General features: G+C 41.2%; 1 protein-coding gene across 1 annotated transcript in view; it reads left to right on the forward strand.

Annotated features, from left to right (window-relative positions):
• The window catches only part of LOC139718679 (plexin-A4-like), a 41,625-nt gene extending 22,191 nt beyond the window's left edge, over nt 1–19,434 (forward strand). Inside the window, exons 7-24 of the mRNA XM_071630137.1 lie at nt 1,370–1,484; nt 3,082–3,218; nt 4,906–5,070; nt 5,922–6,015; nt 6,496–6,747; nt 7,866–8,024; nt 9,355–9,586; nt 10,233–10,372; nt 10,845–11,110; nt 11,749–11,962; nt 12,779–12,935; nt 13,447–13,544; nt 14,233–14,317; nt 15,014–15,189; nt 15,945–16,114; nt 16,696–16,908; nt 17,762–17,915; nt 18,538–19,434. Coding sequence (XP_071486238.1) covers nt 1,370–1,484; nt 3,082–3,218; nt 4,906–5,070; nt 5,922–6,015; nt 6,496–6,747; nt 7,866–8,024; nt 9,355–9,586; nt 10,233–10,372; nt 10,845–11,110; nt 11,749–11,962; nt 12,779–12,935; nt 13,447–13,544; nt 14,233–14,317; nt 15,014–15,189; nt 15,945–16,114; nt 16,696–16,908; nt 17,762–17,915; nt 18,538–18,639 — 2,929 coding nt within the window. The 3' untranslated portion in view covers nt 18,640–19,434. The remainder of the gene's footprint in view (nt 1–1,369; nt 1,485–3,081; nt 3,219–4,905; nt 5,071–5,921; nt 6,016–6,495; nt 6,748–7,865; nt 8,025–9,354; nt 9,587–10,232; nt 10,373–10,844; nt 11,111–11,748; nt 11,963–12,778; nt 12,936–13,446; nt 13,545–14,232; nt 14,318–15,013; nt 15,190–15,944; nt 16,115–16,695; nt 16,909–17,761; nt 17,916–18,537) is intronic.
• Nucleotides 19,435–19,988: the final 554 nt, after the last annotated feature.

Below are 19,988 nucleotides of genomic sequence, written 5' to 3' on the forward strand. Positions count from 1 at the left end.
CTCCCCCTCCTATCATAAAACCCTCATCCTCCCCACCCCATATTATCCACTCTTGTTTTCTCCAGCCTTCTGCCTCTTTCTCTTTGATACCAAACGCTCTCCATCCGTCTCTCCACATTCTCTTTAGTTTTCTCTCTATTGATAATGAATGCACTCATGATTTATTTTCAAATGTGTGAAGAACTTTGAAAAACTAAGTCCGCACCGTGTCATGTTGCAAGTTTTGGGTTGTCGTTTTTTTAGGAGCGTGCCACGGCAATAAACTCAGCATTCCTCGGTTCAATGTTTTTCGTGTCGGATAAAAATCCCCTTCAGAGGGAGAGAGAGAGAAACAAAATATTGCTGGCAATCACAACAGTTTCTCCTCCCTTCGTTGCATTTATATCTCTTGGCAACTCATCCAGAGATATATCAAGTAAGATTACGTTGATCACGCGCATATACACCATCGCTGGCTTGTGTGTTGTTAAGAGATTTATGTAGATGGCTGGATATGGAGACAGAGGTAGATTACAGACTGCTATGTCCCTAAACGCATCCATTTCTTTTGTCTGTACTAACTTTACACGATGCACAATTCAGATTCAGATTCAGATTCATTTTATTGTCCATATAGGAACAAAGTAAGAGTTGCAACGTTTACATCAAATTTCTCGCACACAGCGGAATGCTTACCAGTGGAAATGTTCTATGGCAGTTTTTAGGATGTAAAGTAATTAGAAAAGCACTCGCAGAACACAGACCTCCACCAAGCAGCTCATTTTCACCCTTTCCAACCTTACATTCATGCCGAAAATTGCCCACTTTCCCAATACAGAAGCCTGTTTACGTCTTCAGCTTCCAGCTATGTAGCGCCTTGCCCGAGCAGAGCACGCGCTTTAGAGCGCATATGCAAACCCGAAATATGCCCAGCTTGAATTCCCAAGTTCATTGACCCTTTCTCCCAAAAGAACAAAAATTCTTCCCTTCAAAAATCCATAGATATTCCCGGATCACTACCAAAATTTAATCATCTATTCCTTGTGCCATTATCGACTTCTCCTGCAAGGTGTATTCAAATCTGTTCACAAATATTGGGGTTATTTTTTCATATAGACGAACCAATACCGATGATCACTTAACCTCCTCCTACCTTGGCAGAAGTAATAATATCAGTGTTACACATAGTACTCTCCTGGAAAAGTTCAGGTTTTACATACCTAATGTGTCTCATCCAGGTCAGCTGTCTCACAGGTAGCTAAACTGCATATTTCACTAGTGATCAGATCAAACTCCATATTTCACAGATAATCACAGTTCCATATCACCATATTTATATCACCATATTTCTTTCTTCTCTGTCGTTTTTCTTTTCCTGTCTGGATAACAGGATTGTGTGTATGATCCAAGGCGTCTCTAGTCCCACCAGCGGGCCGATCATCGTTAAGCTGATGAGCGGGAATAAGACGGAGGAGGGGCAGACGGAGGAGGATTTCCGATTTGTCGTAAGTGAGGCTGCGATGGCAGCATTTTTATTTTGCTGATCGGAGCTGGGTCGGGGTCTTTGCACAGAGAGGTGTTCCCTGACAAAGCATTGTGTGATAACATCAATACTTTATTGTTCTTGAGACTAAGATGAGTCGATGAATGCTGAGACGTCGTGCATGATGAGGGATGCTTGTATAACTACATCTTATATAATGAGGGTGCACTTCTAGGATCTTTGCACTTTTTCAATACTTTTAAAAAAAAAAAACATTTATTCATGTTTGGGTAAGTTGTTATGTAGCTTAAATGCCCTGTCCAGGGAAGATGAAATATGATGTCATTGCTCACACGATGCGATGTGTGTTTGTAGGGGCGTGGGCTCCCACTGTGGGATAGGGGAATGGGGGAGATAGAGGGGGTATCATTTTATTAAGGAATGTTTAGCGGTTAGTCATCAAGTTCTTTTGTGGCTGCGGAGGGGGGGTTGGAATTTTCCTGTGACTTAGCACTCCTTATACACGTGTAATGAATGTGCCACGTCCTTCCGGGAAATATGCATATGCTGCGTTGTCGAGGGGAAAATGACATTCATGCATTGCATCAATAGTTATGAGGGGAACCATGACAATGGATGAGCAACTCATCTTTACTCTCACTTTAAGATCATTCTTCGGGGAGTGAGCGCATACGTTGTCTATCAGGACCCATTAGGGAGCCACCCAGTAATTGTTTGCCCTGACCTTTCGTGGCAGGCATGCCATTAAAATCGGGAGCCATTAACCCAGTAAAAACTAATCACATTTCCTGCAGGTACTAGCTTGTTACAACTTTTTGAGTAACATGACCGACCAGATGGTGTAATTGCACACAGGTTCAGATTTAGATTCGAAACAGAATGCTCAAATTTGATTTGAGACGTAAAAGGGTTTTTCAAAAGAAAAAGAGCTTGGACATGCTCTTACACTAGTGGCATTAGTTAGATTTGCCCCAACAAATTCTATTCAGAGCATATGTCTACCATTGGTACATGGCTAGCTCCATTTGAAGTGAATCTGAACCTCACCTGGTAATATCAGGCTGCTCAACTGGTATGAGCTTGCTCATCTGTAATGCATTGTCCTACGTATCCTCAGAATGTTAACTTTTTAATTCTATCTCTTTTTCTCTTCCCTTGTAGTTTACCTTTTGAAGAGATATTTTGACTGTTCAATGAATGTTAGTCATATATTTATATACATTATACACAGTTTTACAGCATGATCTCCTAGTTTAGAAATCATTTTTATATTGATTCACGTCTACCTGCAGTTAGATAAAGAAATAACTGGAATTTTGTATCTGATGCCTTTAAAAACAAGACAATTCATTTTACTAGGATTTGTTGTTTTCATTCTCAACCTTTGAAATGCTGTGAAGCTGTGGATATTTTCTTTCATAGACTAGTGCAGCATGTAGCTAGCTGTTTGATTATCCCAGGGAGGTGGAAACTCTCATTCCACCTCCCTGATTACCCTGTGAACAAACAGCTAATTAAAGCCAACAAGGATTCCCGGGCCACGTTCCCTCTCACCTCCGGTGTCAATGTTCGTCGACATTTTTTGGTTTTTTTTGCAGGTTCCCAAGATCATCTCCCACGAACCGAACATGGGCCCCGCCTCGGGCGGCACGCGGGTGACGATCTCCGGCCACGACCTCGACGCGGCCAGCTCCATCACAGCCATGCTGGCCCAGCACGAATGCATCGTGGAGAGGTGCGAAAACTCATTACCCCGGACCTCATATTTTCCTCACCTGTGGTGTGATGCTGCCCTTCCCCCCCCCCCCCCCCCACCCTTCCTCCTCCTCCTCCCTGTACAGTCAAAGTCAACTCTTCTCCTTCTGCGTAAAAATATGCTTCGAGCCTCCGGGCAATTATGCCATTTTAGATGATGAATGGTTCTATTGTGTGAAGTGACGACCCTCTCTCACCTTTCTCCTTCTAAGTATCTTGTGATAACATTTTTTGTTTGAAGGGGAGAGGAAGGAAGGGGGAAGGATTTTTTGTAGATTTGATGAATGATCATGTCAGCTTGGGGTGGGCATGTTCACTTTTCATTTCACACAGGATGTGGGTGCATATGAAGAAAAAAATATACTATGCTTTCCTCATCTGTGTAATCTCCGAACATCGACCCTTCTCTCCCTCACCCTCTCCTCTCTCTCTCCCCCTATCTTTCTCCCCCCCCCCCTTTCTCTTCGCACTGTTAGCCTTTTTTTTTTAAACCCGTAATGTGCCAAGTTCACTGATTAGCATGCACGCTAGGGTGCTTTCCTCTGCGATCGGCCCAGATGTATGGAAACCACATGCCAACGAGAGGAGATTACCCTACCTAATCCCCCTGACCTCTATTGTGTTACCATGGCCTCCCTGTCGGACTGAGGCACATTCCGACTCCTGAGTGGGCTTCCTAACTTTACAACTGGGTCAAGTTTAGAGGGATTAATGAATGCTTATGAAAAAAATGATAATAATAATTTGGCAAATTAAGTTAAGTGCCATGGCACCTAGGAAAGCTCTAGGGAATATCAAGAGACAGTAGGTTCATATTCATACAACATTATTTACCAAGAGTGCTATATTATGTTTACATATTCCAAGATGAGATGAATATTCAAGAGTTTTAGAGTGGCATAGGCAGAGATATGATCATGGGGTCACTATTCTTGCCAAAGCATAGGATACCAAAGTGTGATGTCATAGCCATCCATAGCCAGTCAGTTTCTGATTTTCATATTAAAGTCCAAATTTTACCCGCCTCATCGGGCAAGCAACTGTCAGCATTTTTATATTTGCACTTGCCCAATATGTACAGTTTTACTTGTCCTGGGTGAGCTGGCAAGTGCCCCTGTTATGTAAAGACATGAATAGCTTGGAAATTCCATAATTCATGATGGTAGATGAAACTTCTCGTATTAAGTTTGGCATATTTTACTTTTATTAAAGAGGCTCTTCACTTATAGGGGAATGAAGTCTCAATATATATGTGGATTGAGTGAATGCAGCACAGTAGAATGCAGTAGAACACATAAGTGAAGTTTGGGGAAAATGGCACAATCCATTAAAAAAAGTTATGAATTTTTAAAGTTTCGGTACAGCCACCGCTGGAAGAGAAGACCACTACAGTTGGTGACGTCAACAAAAGTATTAAAATTCATAGTATTTAAGTGGATTGTCCAATCTTCCTCAGACTTACTGATGTGTTTTACCAATATTGCTGTATTCCTGCTATTCACATATACATGTACATAAGGTGTTTAAGTCTATTTCCCTTTGAGTTTTGTTTTGTTTTGATTTTTTAGTTGCTCTAATGTGTAGAAACTCCTTGAGTAGTATGCGTCATCTGTGCAAGAAACTTAAATTCTGTTTCTATCATCCTTTGCCCTCTGTGGAAACTGCAGTATCTCCCAGGAGGCGGTCATCTGCCAAACCACACCAGCCCCCGTGGGGGAGCGCGGGTACGCCGGGATGCGGTTTGACGGGCGCTACGTGGAGGGGACGCTCTTCTACACGTACAATCCAGATCCGGTCATCACTGGGATCAAGAGGTTCAAATCCATCAAGAGGTTTGTTTGTCCCGGAATCTTCCATCCCTATCTTTTATTTTTTGTTCGCTTATTTGATATTTTTGCAGTCGCTTTTATCTCAAGGGGTATCGAGGCCATATATTCTGTGGTTGCAGAATAATTTATTGCACCCATTCCATCTAAAAGCACTTGTGATATATCTAGTGAAACCACAAGCTTTATTTTTATGCAAAAGGGTAGCTGTGTTGAAATGTATTATCTCCTTGGACACTTTTTGGACACTTTGTATGCGGTCTTCAAAAATTGGAGGTTGAGTGGGCATTGCATTGAGGCAATCGTATGTTGGATGCTGTTGTCAGATGATAGCTGTTGATAACTAGTAGAGTAGTAGATTTGTATTTCCTCTTGAAAATAGTTGGCATATGATTTGTATTTCCTCATGAAAGGGTACTACAAAAAAGTGTTATATGAGTACACGTCTACACTTAAAGAATAAAAATTTTTACATGTGCATACAGGGCACTTCTTCTGATATGCAATTCCTTATCGGAGCACTGTACATGTCCGGCATGGGTGTTTCAAAACTTTGATAATCTCTGTAGTACAAGAGTTTAAGACCATTCAGTGCCCTCTATATGGCAGTGTGTTTTGTGACAAGTAACATTGTTATTTCGAGGGGGAAAGAGTATCGATCACATATTGATTAATGATCAACTCTGTGCGTGGAGGGATCCCATTCTCAGAAATGATACAAAAATAGAGACACTGCATGTCTTGTCTTGTTAGTGCTCTAATTTAGTTGCTTTTTGATGACAAAGTGTTCACTTACCTTGCAAGGTTCTTAACCCCCCCCCCCCATCCTTTTTTTTTTTTTTTTTGCTCTCATCTAGTGGTGGCCTGCCTGTCACAGTGGAGGGAACCAACCTCAATGTCATCCAGTCCCCCAAGATGGTCTTCAGGCTCCCCACCAGAACTGTCACATCGGTAAGCCTCATCAAATTGGCAACATCTGTTTGGGGTCACAGATGCTCTCACCCAGCCATGGTGCAAAATCTCAATCCCAAATTCGATTTGTCATTTAACCAAAACTGTGATGCTTTTAGAAATATATCCAGTGAATCAAGAGTGAAAATCCAGTGTGCTTGTTTGAGGGGTATCTACATGTGCAACACAAATCATTGTATACAATCAAATTTTGTGTTTTTGTTTTCTTATTAGATTGTGTGAAAATGTGCAGACAGATCATCATGGCTGATGATGAGAAATCAAAAAATGCACCCTTTTTGCTTTAAGTAAGAAAGTAAAGTATCTGGCCCATATGCAGCATTTGAATGTAAGTAAGTGCCTTGTGTTTTATTCACTTTCATCGCATCATCCATAAGTAATGTGCTGAGTATATGAATTGTCATCATATAACCACCTGATGAAACAAACTGCTGACATTTTATTTCTTTTCGCTAACAGAACTGCACGGTTACGAGTTCCGAGACCATGATCTGCCTCACGCCGAACATATCCGACGTGCGAGTGCTGCCCGAGATGAAGAGGGAGCACTACGGATTCATCCTGGACGGCGTGCAGAATTTCACCAGCCTCAAGCAGATGTCGGGCGTGCAGCCATTCGAGTTCGTCTCCGACCCGTACTACCAGAAGTTCCATGAGCCCGATCACATCAGGAAGTTCATGTACGGACAGCAAAAGCTGCTGACGATTCAGGTAAAAAGAAACAACAAGGATCTCCACCTGAACATGCTTTTGTTGTCACAGTCAAGTTGTGCAGTCATCTGTGTTTAATGAATCAATCTTCTGAAGCACTGATTTTTTACTTTTTTGTTAAAAAACCAGCCGTGTTTATAGAACACCGCAGTAATTTGTAATTCAGGATGTGCACCACTGTAGTTGTACCACCTCCCCAAAGTTGGGGTCGTCCTTCCCTCTCTTCTCGCATGTATATATGTCCATCTGCCGCACATTTTTTCGTAAGTGGTTGAAGATTCGTCATTGGCATTTAGCAACGTGCCATGTTCTACAAGGAATTCTGTCGTACTTTAACCCTAATCAGGCTGGGGGGGGCGGAATCCGCCCCCCCCTCGACGTTTCGCGCAATATCTTCGCAACGCGATAAGCTCCCGCCGCGATGTTTCATGACTTTTTTCTTTCAAGTATCGCGCAACTTTTGAGACCCAAATTGTTGCGCCCGCGCATACCGTTTTGACACGACGCCCGTTCGAAAAAAATTTGTCAACCCCAAAATTGCTCCAAAACGTGATTTTGTGTACAAATCCAATGCAAATTGTGTTTTTTCAATTAATTCACATAAAAATTCATATCTTCACTTAGAATGGCCAAAATTAATTTATTTTAGCATAATAATGCTTCGAAAAATGTCTGTGACAAATTTTGGCCAAAAAACAAAGAAATACATAAGAAATTAAAAAAACAGTAAAATACATAAGAAATTAATTTCGATACAGATTTTTTTTTATCCTATGTCTCAGAAGAATGATATAAGAAACATTTTTAAAAAGAAATTAGCTTAATTGGAGCATTAATAAGTGATTTAGAGCCCAAAACTGATTTTATGCATAAATTACAATAATTAATTAATATAAAATATAAGAAAAATTTTTCGGAGAAAGCAACCATACATTTTGATAGAATACGTCGCGGGCGTCGCGTGTGCCGATTTTCGGCGCGATGGCGCGTTCCATAGGCGAGATCTGAAGGGGGGGCAGAATCCGCCCCCCCCCCCCAGATATAGCATAGCCAAAAAAGCCCAGCCTGATTAGGGTTAATCCACTCTCTTTCTCTCCTGTCATTCCTATGTCACGCAGGGGGAAAATCTAACTCTAGCTTACGAGGAGAATGACGTTGAGGTTTACATCGGCGAATCTCTCTGCAGGAAGATCCTGCTGGCGGCGTCCAAGCTGTCGTGCGAGGCTCCTGACGAGCAACCCAAGAGCACCAAGGGGGACCTGTACCCATCAGTCATTGTGAGTTGAATGAATTGCTGGTACTAGAGTCTTTGTTTTGTGTTCAATCACAGCATCGTAGAAAGGTAACCTTGTAGTTCATGTATGAATGCCATTTGTTTATGTAAGACTTGCGTTTGGTTTGTTAACATTATCTGTAGCTGATTTAGGAAGGACATTGCATATTTTGACTGACTGGAAGTCTTCTGCTTTTAGCAAGAAAGTTCATTATTCATCAGACTTAAAGTTTGTTTTGCGATACTCACATAACTCTGAACCTATGCAGATCCTGTTTTGTCTCCAAGCCAAGAAGGTGGTAGACAAAGGCGATATTATTTTAATAAAAAAAGCAAAGCAGTTTATTAGAGGAGTGTATGATCAATGTATGTCATTGATGATAGGGAAAAGAATGAAATTATCCATGGCAAGATTAACCCTAATCAGGCTGGGGGGGGGAATCCGCCCCCCCTCGACGTTTCGCGTAATATCTTCGCAGCGCGATAAGCTCCTGCCTCGATGTTGCATGACTTTTCTCTTTCAAGTATCGCGCAACTTTTGAGACCAAAATTGTTGCGCCCGCGCATACCGTTTTGACGCGACGCCCGTTCAAAAAAAATTTGTCAACCCCAAAATTGCTCCAAAACGTGATTTTGTGTACAAATCCAATGCAAATTGTGTTTTTTCAATTAATTCACATAAAAATTCATATCTTGACTTAGAATGGACGAAATTAATTTATTTTAGCATAATAAAGCTTCGAAAGATGTCTGTGACAAATTTTGGCCAAAAAACAAACAAAAACAAAAGGTCGAAAAACAAATAAATACATAAGAAATTCAAAAAACAATCAAAAACATAAGAAATTAATTTCGATACAGATTTTTTTTTATCCTATGTCTCAGGAGAATGATACAAGAAACATTTTTAAAAAGAAATTAGCTTAATTAGAGCATCAATAAGTGATTTAGAGCCCCAAACTGATTTTATGCATAAATTTCAATAATTAATTAATATAAAATATAAGAAAAAATTTTCGGAGAAAGTAACCATACATTTTGATGGTATACGTCGTGGGCGTCGCGTGTGCCGATTTTCGGCGCGATCACGCGTTCCATAGGCGAGATCTGAAGGGGGGGCGGAATCCGCCCCCCCCAGATATACAACCATAGCATAGCCAAAAAAGCCCAGCCTGATTAGGGTTAAGAGACAAAGGAAAAATGTTACTTTATATCTGACACTACATCTCATACCTTGCTATGATTTCAAAGTTGTGATAGTCGGATGAGGTGGTACATATTTGTTCTGATTTCCTGTAAAATTAGTGATCTCCTCTTCCTACTCCTTTTCGTAGGTGAAACACGGTAACCTGGAGTTCAATGTGGGCAAGCTCCACTACGAGCCCAAGGAGATACCCTGGATCCTGATCATCGGGGCTGCAGCGGGATCCCTGCTGGCCATCATCATCTTCATGATGACCCTGGTCGTCTACTGCCGCAAGGCCAACGCCAACGAGCGGCTGGTGAAACAGCTGGAGCAGCAGCGGGACACCCTGGAGCTGAGGGTAGCCAAGGAGTGCAAAGAGGGTAAGCTAGGGGCTTAGACTTGTCTCTTGGATGAATGATGGGGCACAGTTGCCATGGTAACATAAAGATTGTGGATAAGGTTTTTGTTGGGATCCTTAAGTGGATGAGAGACAAGAATGTTGGTGGTCACACCTTGTGTCTGAGGCAGAATGTGGATCAGGTTTTGCTTTGGTCTTGAGGTTAGTGAGAGACTAGAATGTGGATGGTCGCACCTCGTGTCCAAGGGGTGGATCATGCAAGGTGTTAGACTGTTGTGGTGTTGGAGCTCCTGAAATATGAAAGATACCTCGTTGAAAGCAGAGTGGAATGTGTGGCTCGGAAGGAGAAGAGATGGTAGGATGCTCCCACAAAGATTATAGGAAACATCTTGAAAATTAAGATAGCTTGGAGTACCTGAAAAATTGTAGTTATTATGGAAAGGTTAAGTGGAAAGTTAAACTACAGGAGTGTTCACGGGAAAGAGAACAGGGTGTTTCTTTTGACTTAGGCCTTGGACAGATCTGACAGATGCTCTGAAGAACTCAAAAGACACTTCCAGAATAATTACGCCAAGATCAGAATTAGAGAGCACATTTTATTAGAACGAAATGAAACTTGATTTTTGCCCTGAATGTAACTGGCCGAATTTCTGTTTTATCCTTTCCAGCCTTTGCAGAGTTGCAGACGAGTGTGAACACGGTGACCAGCGACCTCGGCTGCGGCATCCCCTTTCACTCCTACCACATCTACGCCATGAAGACCATGTTCCCAGACCAACCCAACCACCCGGTGTTACGAGAACTTCCTGTGAGTGTATATTTAGCAGCACAAACCCTCATCCCATATCTTCATCGAGATGTGCATTTGATATATCTCTGTCCCACATTTTCAATCCTCCATTTGATGTAATGCCAGTGGAGGATTGAAGACTTCCTAGTTGAGTTGTTTTAGTCCTTCATAAAGATGACAACCTACTGTAAAACCAGATATTTTTGCATGCATGAAACTCGTGAATTTCGTGAGAAGCTGAGATTTGCAAAAGTAAAATGCCCACGAAAGTGTTTGTCTACACAATGCATCTGATGCCAGCGGCAATTCGTGAAAGTTTCATGCCACAAAAAACATCGTCGGCTCCAATTCGCAAAAGTGTCATATGCTGCGATTTTTTCTGGTTTTACTGTATTACACGTGTATATTTAAAATCCTTTGTCTGAAAATGTCCATTAGTTTCGTTGATGGTAGATAAGGGTTACAATTCTTCTTACCTCTTTATGTGCAGCTGCCGAATGACCGCAAGACGAACACAGAGCGCGGCCTGCAGATGCTGAGCCAGCTGATCGACAACAAGACCTTCCTCCTCTGCCTGATCACCACGCTGGAGGAGCAGCGCAACTTCAAGCTGCGGGACGTCAGCGCCCTCGCCTCGCTGCTCATGGTGGTGCTCCAGAGCAAGATGGACTACGCCACCGACATCATGAAGGTGCTGCTGGAGCGGCTCATCGAGAAGCACCTGGAGAAGGACCGGGCGCGGCTGCTGATGCGGAGGTAAGGAGACTACCAACATCCGGATGCTCCATCTGTCATCCTCAAATGGACTCTTTAACTAGCCCTGAACACATTGATTGAGCTTATGCTCTTTTTCGCTAAGTTGGTTTGGTTAATCTATACAAATGTAGGGATATTTTTGGCCAAAAAACTTAGTAAAGGCCCTCTTTTAATTTCGCCTGGCCCAGCTAAATAAATTTCGATACTTTTTAATCCACGTAACATGCATTCAATGTTGTTGTATCAGACACATCTTGAAGCAAAACTCTGAATGTTCATTTGGAAGCCAGTCTATATATCTGCAGTTCATCAAAGAGTAAAGTACGACCTGTAATTAGTGTACTGCCATTATCGTCTTTTGTGTGTGATAAAATGGAGACAGAATGTTTCTTGTAATCACAGTCGTATAGATAAGATGAATTTTGTGAAGTACAATGTGTAGGTGCCCATCAAATGCCAAATGACACGGCAGTCACTGATTTTCAAAAGGCCAGAGCTGTATTAGAATTTAGTCAGCTTCACCAAAATTCATTAAGCTTGCTTTGAGTATTTTTCAGCCTTTAAAGGCTGCAAGTGGTCACATGAAATTTCACCACTGAGCTGTAATGCACCTATAACTTGTTTCACCGTCTGAACAGAAATGAGTCGGTGGCAGAGAAGATGGTCAGTAACTGGCTGTCGTTCCTGCTCTACAATTTCCTGGTGGAGAGTGCGGGGGAGCCCCTCTTCACGCTCTTCTTCGGCATCAAGCAGCAGGTGGAGATGGGTCCCATAGACTCCATCACGGGCGAGGCGCGCTACGGACTGAGCGAGGTCAAGATCATCCGCCAGACCATCGACAACAAAACCCTTGTAAGTGTGTGGCCCTGCCGAACGCTGTTGTTCACTTTCTACCTGTGTGTCTTATGTATGCATGAGCCTTTTAGGACTTTTGAGGTGTCTTATTTCATGTCATTTTTATTGGACATACTATTCAGAAAGTCTCAAGGATAAGCAACCCTAACATAACTCTGCCATGAAGAGTAGCTTGATGTGACATTTGAAACCTGGAAATCGATTTTACTGGATATCCTTGGCCCGTGATACGAATGCATTTAAACAGACGTTACATGTCAACAAGCGGGGCTACCACTCATAAGAGGCTCTGCCCCCCCCCCCCCCCCCCAATTGTGGCAAGAGTCATAGTTGTCAAGAACTTGCTAAAGATAGAATGACCTGCCCTTGAAAATGAATCCTTGGGGCTGTCTTTCACAAGCAAATTGTCACATTGGCAACACCTAGAGTTGCCATGGCAGCAGGTAGGAAACAACCAATCAGCTGCCAGCATTTCAGGGTGTTGCTAAAAATAGTGTAATCATTTGCAACTTCATGGTAAATCCAAATCTCCTCATGAAATATAGCCTAATGCTTCTACATCACAGCTTTAATCATCATCAATTTAAGATACTTGAAAGTTCCAGAACAGTCACACTTGCCTATTAAAGAGCAACCGCCTGTCTACAATGTATAGCGGCCACCTGTTATATGCATCCACTGACAAAAAATGTGCCCCGATAGAAAAGCCATGTAATCCTTTGTTGTTAAGATAGAACCAGTCGGAGAATTAGTCTGTTGAATGAAATAGCTAATCTATTTGTTCTCTTTTGATCCACCTCATCCCGTACACAGACCATCTACGCCATGGGCCTCGACAAGGATGCCGACCCCATACAGGTCAAAGTTCACACGTGCGACTCTATCTCCCAGGTCAAAGAGAAGATTCTGGATGCCATCTATAAGACCACGCCTTACAGCCACAGACCTCCAAAAGAAGAACTAGATTTAGGTGAGTGACCACTCTGTAGTATACAGATCAACATATGCTATGTAAGAATAGAAATGTTCCATCAATATTAAACATTAATATGTGTACATGTACATAAAATCAGCAGCTTTAATGTTTTTGTAGTGACTGCTGATTTAGAACGATATGTTACTTTATGGTCTTTGCCAAAAGCACAGAAAGATTGAAGCCATCAGATTTGTTCTCAGATATGTTTGATTTCAATTTTAAGTGCGTGTGAACCAGATGCAGCTGGTCGTTTGCTATGCTTGTGTTGTTGTTCTAATCTTTTATGAATTTCTGTCTCTGAAAGACTTAAATTGATTACAAGAGATAGATAAATGAAAAGGGCATTGGACTGACTTGGATGGTAGCCACCATTTAAAAGTCAGAGATCGATGAAAGTGCAGGCAGTTACTCTGTGGAGTAAATCTGCTTTCGATTTCTGAGGACCCCCTTCAAACGTTCTGCATGCTTTTTTTAAACATCTTTTCTCTGCTTCATTTCTCTGTAGAATGGAGGTGTGGCCTGTCGGGGAGGAAGGTGTTAGCAGAGGACAGTGGGGCGGTGGACGGAGAGTGGAAGAGGCTGACCATGCTGTCCGATGAACAGGTTTGTCTGCCCCTTTGCCACTCACCTCACTCATTGTAACGATTTACGGACTGCCAGATATGCTGTCTTTACGTCAAGTGCCAATGGTCATCCAGATTTGTATTAATTGAAAGAGCTCCCCCCCCCCCCACAAAAAAAAAAAAGAAGAAGAGAATAATGGTCTCTACTTTGGAAAATGGGTTATGCACCATCACACATTCTTAGTGATGTTAAATGGTACTGATAAGATACTTTTCTGTATATTTGATTCAATTCAATTCAATTCAATTCAACTGTTATTTTATTTCCAGCCAATGAAAAGTGTAAATAAAATACAAAGCATTCATTAAACAAATTATTGTTCTGATCATTTTGTAAGAAATATATAATGTGAAGTAAAGTTCTCTCCCTACTTTCTTTATTTCAAAAAAAAAAGATTATGTGAACTTCTGATTTATATTAATTGCTGTGTCACATGTCTGCACATTTAAACCACCAAAAGTGTGGATAATCCAAGAAGTGACTGGTGCAATAAATGAGCCAAAATGTCTTCAAGTATATCAGTGGCATAGCCAGTAATCGCCCCAATCATGTGTTGCTGCAATACTGAAATCCATCCTTCCCTCCTTTACGTGCTTTGGTGGGGAGACATTTGATGATGTCATTACTTTACTGTGACCATGTGGTGTTTCATTTCTTTCACTCATAGGTGCGGGATGGAGATACGATAGCTCTAGTACCAAAGCAGGGCTTCACCATGTCTGCCTTCACAACATCCACAACGGGAAGATACAGTGAGTGATGCGTTACCACGGCAACAGCAGATTCAGTCTTCCTTCATTGACTCTTGCCTATTTAATTCCTTTATGATCTGTAGAGGTTTGAATAGATTTTGAATTTTTCTCGGTTAAAACTGGTAAGGATCTCAAGAATTGTATGCATGAGAGGTCTTCATGGGAAAAGAGAATTGAACATTTAGAATCCTCTTGGAATCACTTTTTACTAGGGAGTAAAAGCATAGAATGTTAAAGATGGTGGTGTTTTTGTGGTCACCCCATCAGTAAACAGTTTGTCAGAAACATGCGGCAAGAATCTAGAAACTATTGCTCTGTCAATCAAATGAATACAGCAGTCAGATGAGATATGACAGGGGTGTATATGATGTTTAAATCTACCAATATCATATAAGCATTTCTTATAATTTTTGTCATTCTGCTGCATAAACCCAAAGTCACAAACTTGATGTTAAAGTTAAAACAGTTATACATTTTAGTGATGTATGCGTAGTTTATCACACTGGTACTCAGTTAGAATATGAGTAAAGGAAGTTGCCAGGATTACCTGGTCTTATTCCAGATTTGAGATTGAATGACCTCCGTGAAAGAAGCTGTCAAAGATTTACATTATCGAGAGAAATTTGATACGAGTAGTTGTGAAAGCCATTGTTATTACGTTCTGTCCCATCGTCGGTCGTCTCGCCTCCTCTACAGCAGCCAGTCCGTGTCGATCGACCACGCCCATGCTCGGGTCTTCGGACGTCGAGAACGGCCTCAAGCTGTGGCACCTGGTCAAGCAGAGTGACCACGACAACAACATCAAGGGCAACAACGAGAAGGACCACAAGATGATGGCCGAGATCTACCTGCCCAGGCTACTCACAACGAAGGTATGTTTTGCTTCCTTTCTATCATTCTTTTCTTTCATTCTTTCGTATCATTCTTTTCTTTCATTCTTTCCAATCATTCTTCTTCTTTTCTTTTTTTTGACTTTAAGCTTTACGAGAATGTCTCTCGTGACTTTTGTTTTAGGAATTATGTGTTTTGCCTTGAAAAGCCTTCCCAGACTGATGTTCATGCATTTTGTTTGGTTTTAGTTTTGCATGCACTGGCTGTTACATCAACCACACCAAGCCAAGAAATTTGAGAAATGAGCCGTACATATATTTCAAGGCCTTTTTCCTATACAGTCTATGGGCATTATATTCATCATCAGCAATAAATGTAGCTTTAGATTGGAATGACACTGTCTTTATCAAATATGTTCATTTTTATTTTTAGGTATAATGGCAAAATCATATATCAGTAGACACTTTTCTCAATGCAATTTCATTGCCAGAAGTTTCTGATAATATTATTTTTTTTTAAAGGAATACCAAGGTATTTGTGATAATGTGTAAAATTCATTCATTGCTGGCTGGTGATGTGGAGACAATGTCCTTTAATACCAAGACTTCCACTGGATGTGTGTTTGTGTGTGTACACCTTATGATTAAGATCAGTTACAATGGTGTCGTACAGCAAAACGAGCTAACAAAAAAAAAAAAATTGTGTTACCGATGAAGCTAGATTTCTCTGTATAATGACAAAGTTATCATTGGTGACACGAGTATCACGAGCTCACCTTTACTTCTCCACCCAACAGGTGACGTTACAGAAGTTTGTCGACGATCTCTTCGAGACGATATTCAGCGTCAACTACCGCAGTAACACCCTACCCCGTGCCATCAAGTATCTCTTCGACTTCTTTGACGACCAGGCCAAGCAGCAGGGCGTCACGAATCCTGAGGTGGTGCATTCGTGGAAGAGCAATAGGTGAGGACTGGTCCTGCTGTATCTCTTCCTATCAAAGGACATTGGGTCCGAGGACAATGTCACTTTGATAGGACTGTAAATGTGATAATTTGTTTTTGTGTCATAGTATGTCACTTTGAAAAGTGTAAGATAAAGCAATCTTGTGTTTTTCTCTTGGTTGTTGGAGCTTATGGTAACATATTTTTTCCAAAAATCCCAAATGAGTGGATCATCTCCTAAAGGCCAGACGATGTGTCCTTTCCAGTAACATACAATCATACAAGAAACATCTTGTTTTGGGGTATCTAGAAAATGTTTGTCCAATTGAGAATAGACCATCTTCTACATGTTGAGCTACTCTGAGTTTACTTTTGTTCGAAACCTTTTTTTTAACCTGTTTAGGACGGGCTGATTTTGCTATAGCATGCATTTCCCATAGACATTTGCCCGAGTATACTCGAGACTCATCGTCAACGGGTTAATGCGGGCCAAGTTGACAGATCAGTGGCCTGTAAGAACCTGCTTAGAGTAAAAATGTGAGAGTCACAGGCGTGAAATGTACTCATCTGCATATCTCCCTCTCTCAACTTTGACCCTGGCAGCCTTCCGCTGCGATTCTGGGTGAACCTCATCAAGAACCCGGACCACATCTTTGACATCTACAAGTCGGACACGGTGGACGCCTGCCTGTCCATCGTCGGTCAGTGCCTCATGGATGCCTGCTCGGTGTCAGAGCACCAGCTGACCAAGGACTCGCCGTCCAGCAAGTTGCTCTATGCCAAGGACATCCCCAAATATAAGGAGTGGGTAGCAAGGTCAGTATCACCTCTCAAAGTTATCATCACATATGAAAAGAGAAAAAAAAAATGGAACACATTGTTCAGGAAGGCTTCATAATCTAGTTCTTTTTTAGAGAGTCTTCTGAAAACATTACCAAAAAAAAAAGACATACAAGAATTCCCAAATTGGTTCAGTTCTCCCAATACATGCATGGTGGTTTTGGTAGGGTAAGGCCTTGGCCTGTACTGTGAGAGCCCTCGTGAGTAAGTAATGAGCCTGCTGGGATTACCCTATGGGCATTTTCCTTAATTACTGGTTAACTGGGGAGTAAGATCAGGCACCTGTCCCCTGTAGTTTTCAAGCTGTTCACAAGGCCTCCTCCGTTTGTTTTCCCACACTCATACATTTTTATTTATTTATTCTGTTGTGCAGACTTGTATAGTAGATCGATATGTTTTTATGGATTTGATGATTATTATTCAAATTGTTTAGGAGGATGCAGCAATGTAGCATTAAAGGGACAGTATAGATTTGTTTTAGGTGAGGCTTCAGGTTTTCAACTTTTTGTGTGAGATAACAAGAGACCTCTCATGAAATATGAAAGAGCATACAATTCTTCGTTTTGCTTTGTTTTTGGATATCTCGGCCATTTCACAACCAATTTTCATCAAATAAACTTTAAATACCTTTAATAATAGTTTGCTCTTAAATATTTCATAAGTGTTTTTTTTAATTATCTCACAAAAAGTTAAAATCTGAATCCGCAATTCCCACCAAAACTTGACCATCCCTTTAAGGAGCTCTTGCAGCATAGCTGAATATTTAGATATATATTCTGCACTCAGCAAAAATGATTTATTGTTATTATTATCATTATCTCATCTGAAGGTACTATGAGGACATAAAGAACATGCCTCCCATCAGCGATCAGGACATGAACGCCGTGCTGGCCGAACATTCCAACAGCCACCAGTACGACTTCCACACCCTGTCGGCGCTCAACGAGCTCTACCACTCCTACGCCAAAAAGTACAGCGAACAGGTGGGTCCCTCCTCAAAATGGCACCCTCCAAACAAAACAAAACAGAAACTTTTCCATTACTAAAGGAACTATGCAGTGCAAATGCATTTTGATTTGTATTGATTCATTATACAGTTCGACATCGTTTATGTGGCTAAATGAATATCTACATGTAAATATGTGACATATGTTTTATAATGATATTTCTACTAATTTTCTTTATGTTCCTTGGATATGCCCACAAAAAAATCTTCCAACCCAAGTTTCTGCCATTGACATCATTTGTCAATCATTAGACTCTCATATGAATAACAAAAGACATTGGAATGCTCCTTTCCCTAGACTTAGCATAACTTGCGAGTTTCCATGTTTGATAAAAGACATTGCAATGTTCACTCAAAGTGAGTTCAAATTTTGTTTAAAGTGAACTGCTGATTATGACGAATTCCTGCAAAAAAAGACCAATATTATTTGGAGAAACCTAAACACAACTCATGGAAAAATATTGCTACCTGACAAAATTGATCCATTTCGTGTCACCTTTGTTTTTTCGGAGTGTTTAGAGTGATGTTTGCAACAATTATATTCTTAAATCATTGATCGTAAGCTCATAATGCATTCTATGTGTTTTACCATGGGACAGATCTCCGAGTCGTTACAGCGGGACGAATTTGCCCTCAAGTACAAGTTGGCAGAGAAGTTTGCGCACGTAGAGCAGCTCATGGTGGACAGTGAGACGATATGACGGCGAACTGTGAGGACGCCGCCAGACATCTGACGAGCAATTCTTCGCTATTTTTGCTGCTTTACTGTACTTGATGCGAAATTTCAGTGTTTTTGTTGGTTTTTTGTTTTTTTGCAATATGTAAAGTGGGAAGTCCTTTTCTCGATGGACTGTTACTGATGAGAAACTGGCATATGTGTTCGATAACGATGTTACGGCATACTTACGACAGCCTCGTCAATCCGTGTCCTCGTGGGTCGGCTCCCGTCTATAAGTTATCAACTCTCGTCAGATTACGTCACGTCTCGCGTCACGAGGAAGTGAATACATTGTTTCACAGACTGCAATTATTCAAGCTTGCCTTTGAAATATATTTGACTGTTTTATGGAAGAAGATGATATCCGATCACGCAGCCAGATATTTTTGGTTTATGGTTGTTACGGTTTTTTTGTCTGCATGTCTTCAATAGTTTGTGTCACAAGTTTGTGGTCTGTGTTCTGTTTTAATCGTCAAAGGGGATCAGGACTGAAAACGATTTTTGTTTTTTTTTAAGATGATACAGAGCATAAAAATGGTTGTATGGGCACGGGGGAACCATCTCCTTTATGAAGAGACTACACTTGCAAAGAAGCACGCACAAGAGTGAAGAGACTTTATTTTGTCTGTTTCTTTACAAACAAGGGGATGAGACAAAAAAGCTTGCAGCAATGAAGTTGTCCAAAGGAGGAAGAAATACTGTATAAGCGGTTATTTTCGCGAGGGTTTAATTTTCGCGAATTTCGCGAATCACGGTTGGGTCGTGAATTTAACAACACACGAAAATGTTGCCCTGCACCAGGGTAACAGTGCATGTAAGATAGCGTCAGCGTCAATCTGCGAAAACAACACCTCGCAAAAATGTCTGTGACCTTCTAATTCGCGAAAATACCTGTATGCGAAAATAACAGCTTATACAGTAGTTTACACTGAATCCTGCTGTAGTGTAGAGAGAGAACGGAACCACGTAATGGAGTTCATATCGAGATATTTTGATGGTAATACGCATTCGTTCATACCGTGCTTGAGAATGTTTGAACAGTGGTATGTTTTGGTCCTGTTCGCAGAGAGACTTCTGTTGTTCCAAGTTGGTCTGAACATTGATGACATTTTTTCATGAGTTGATTTACACAACTGTGTGCTGAGAATGTAATGTCTTGTTTCGTGAATCGCTGAGACCTTTTTTTGTGTGTGTGGATTCAGTGGAACAATCAGAAATAATGACCAATCAGTTCTCCAGAATCCTGCCGCTAGTTTGACTCACTTTGACGATATTCCATGGTTTTCTCTCTCCTTTTATTTTTTTTATTCCATCAGAGTAATAAATAGTGTT

This window comes from Diadema antillarum, unplaced genomic scaffold (assembly GCF_040938485.1).
Source record: "Diadema antillarum isolate AM-2024a unplaced genomic scaffold, OU_Dant_1.0 scf00000098, whole genome shotgun sequence".
In the NCBI taxonomy this organism is placed as follows: domain Eukaryota; kingdom Metazoa; phylum Echinodermata; class Echinoidea; order Diadematoida; family Diadematidae; genus Diadema; species Diadema antillarum.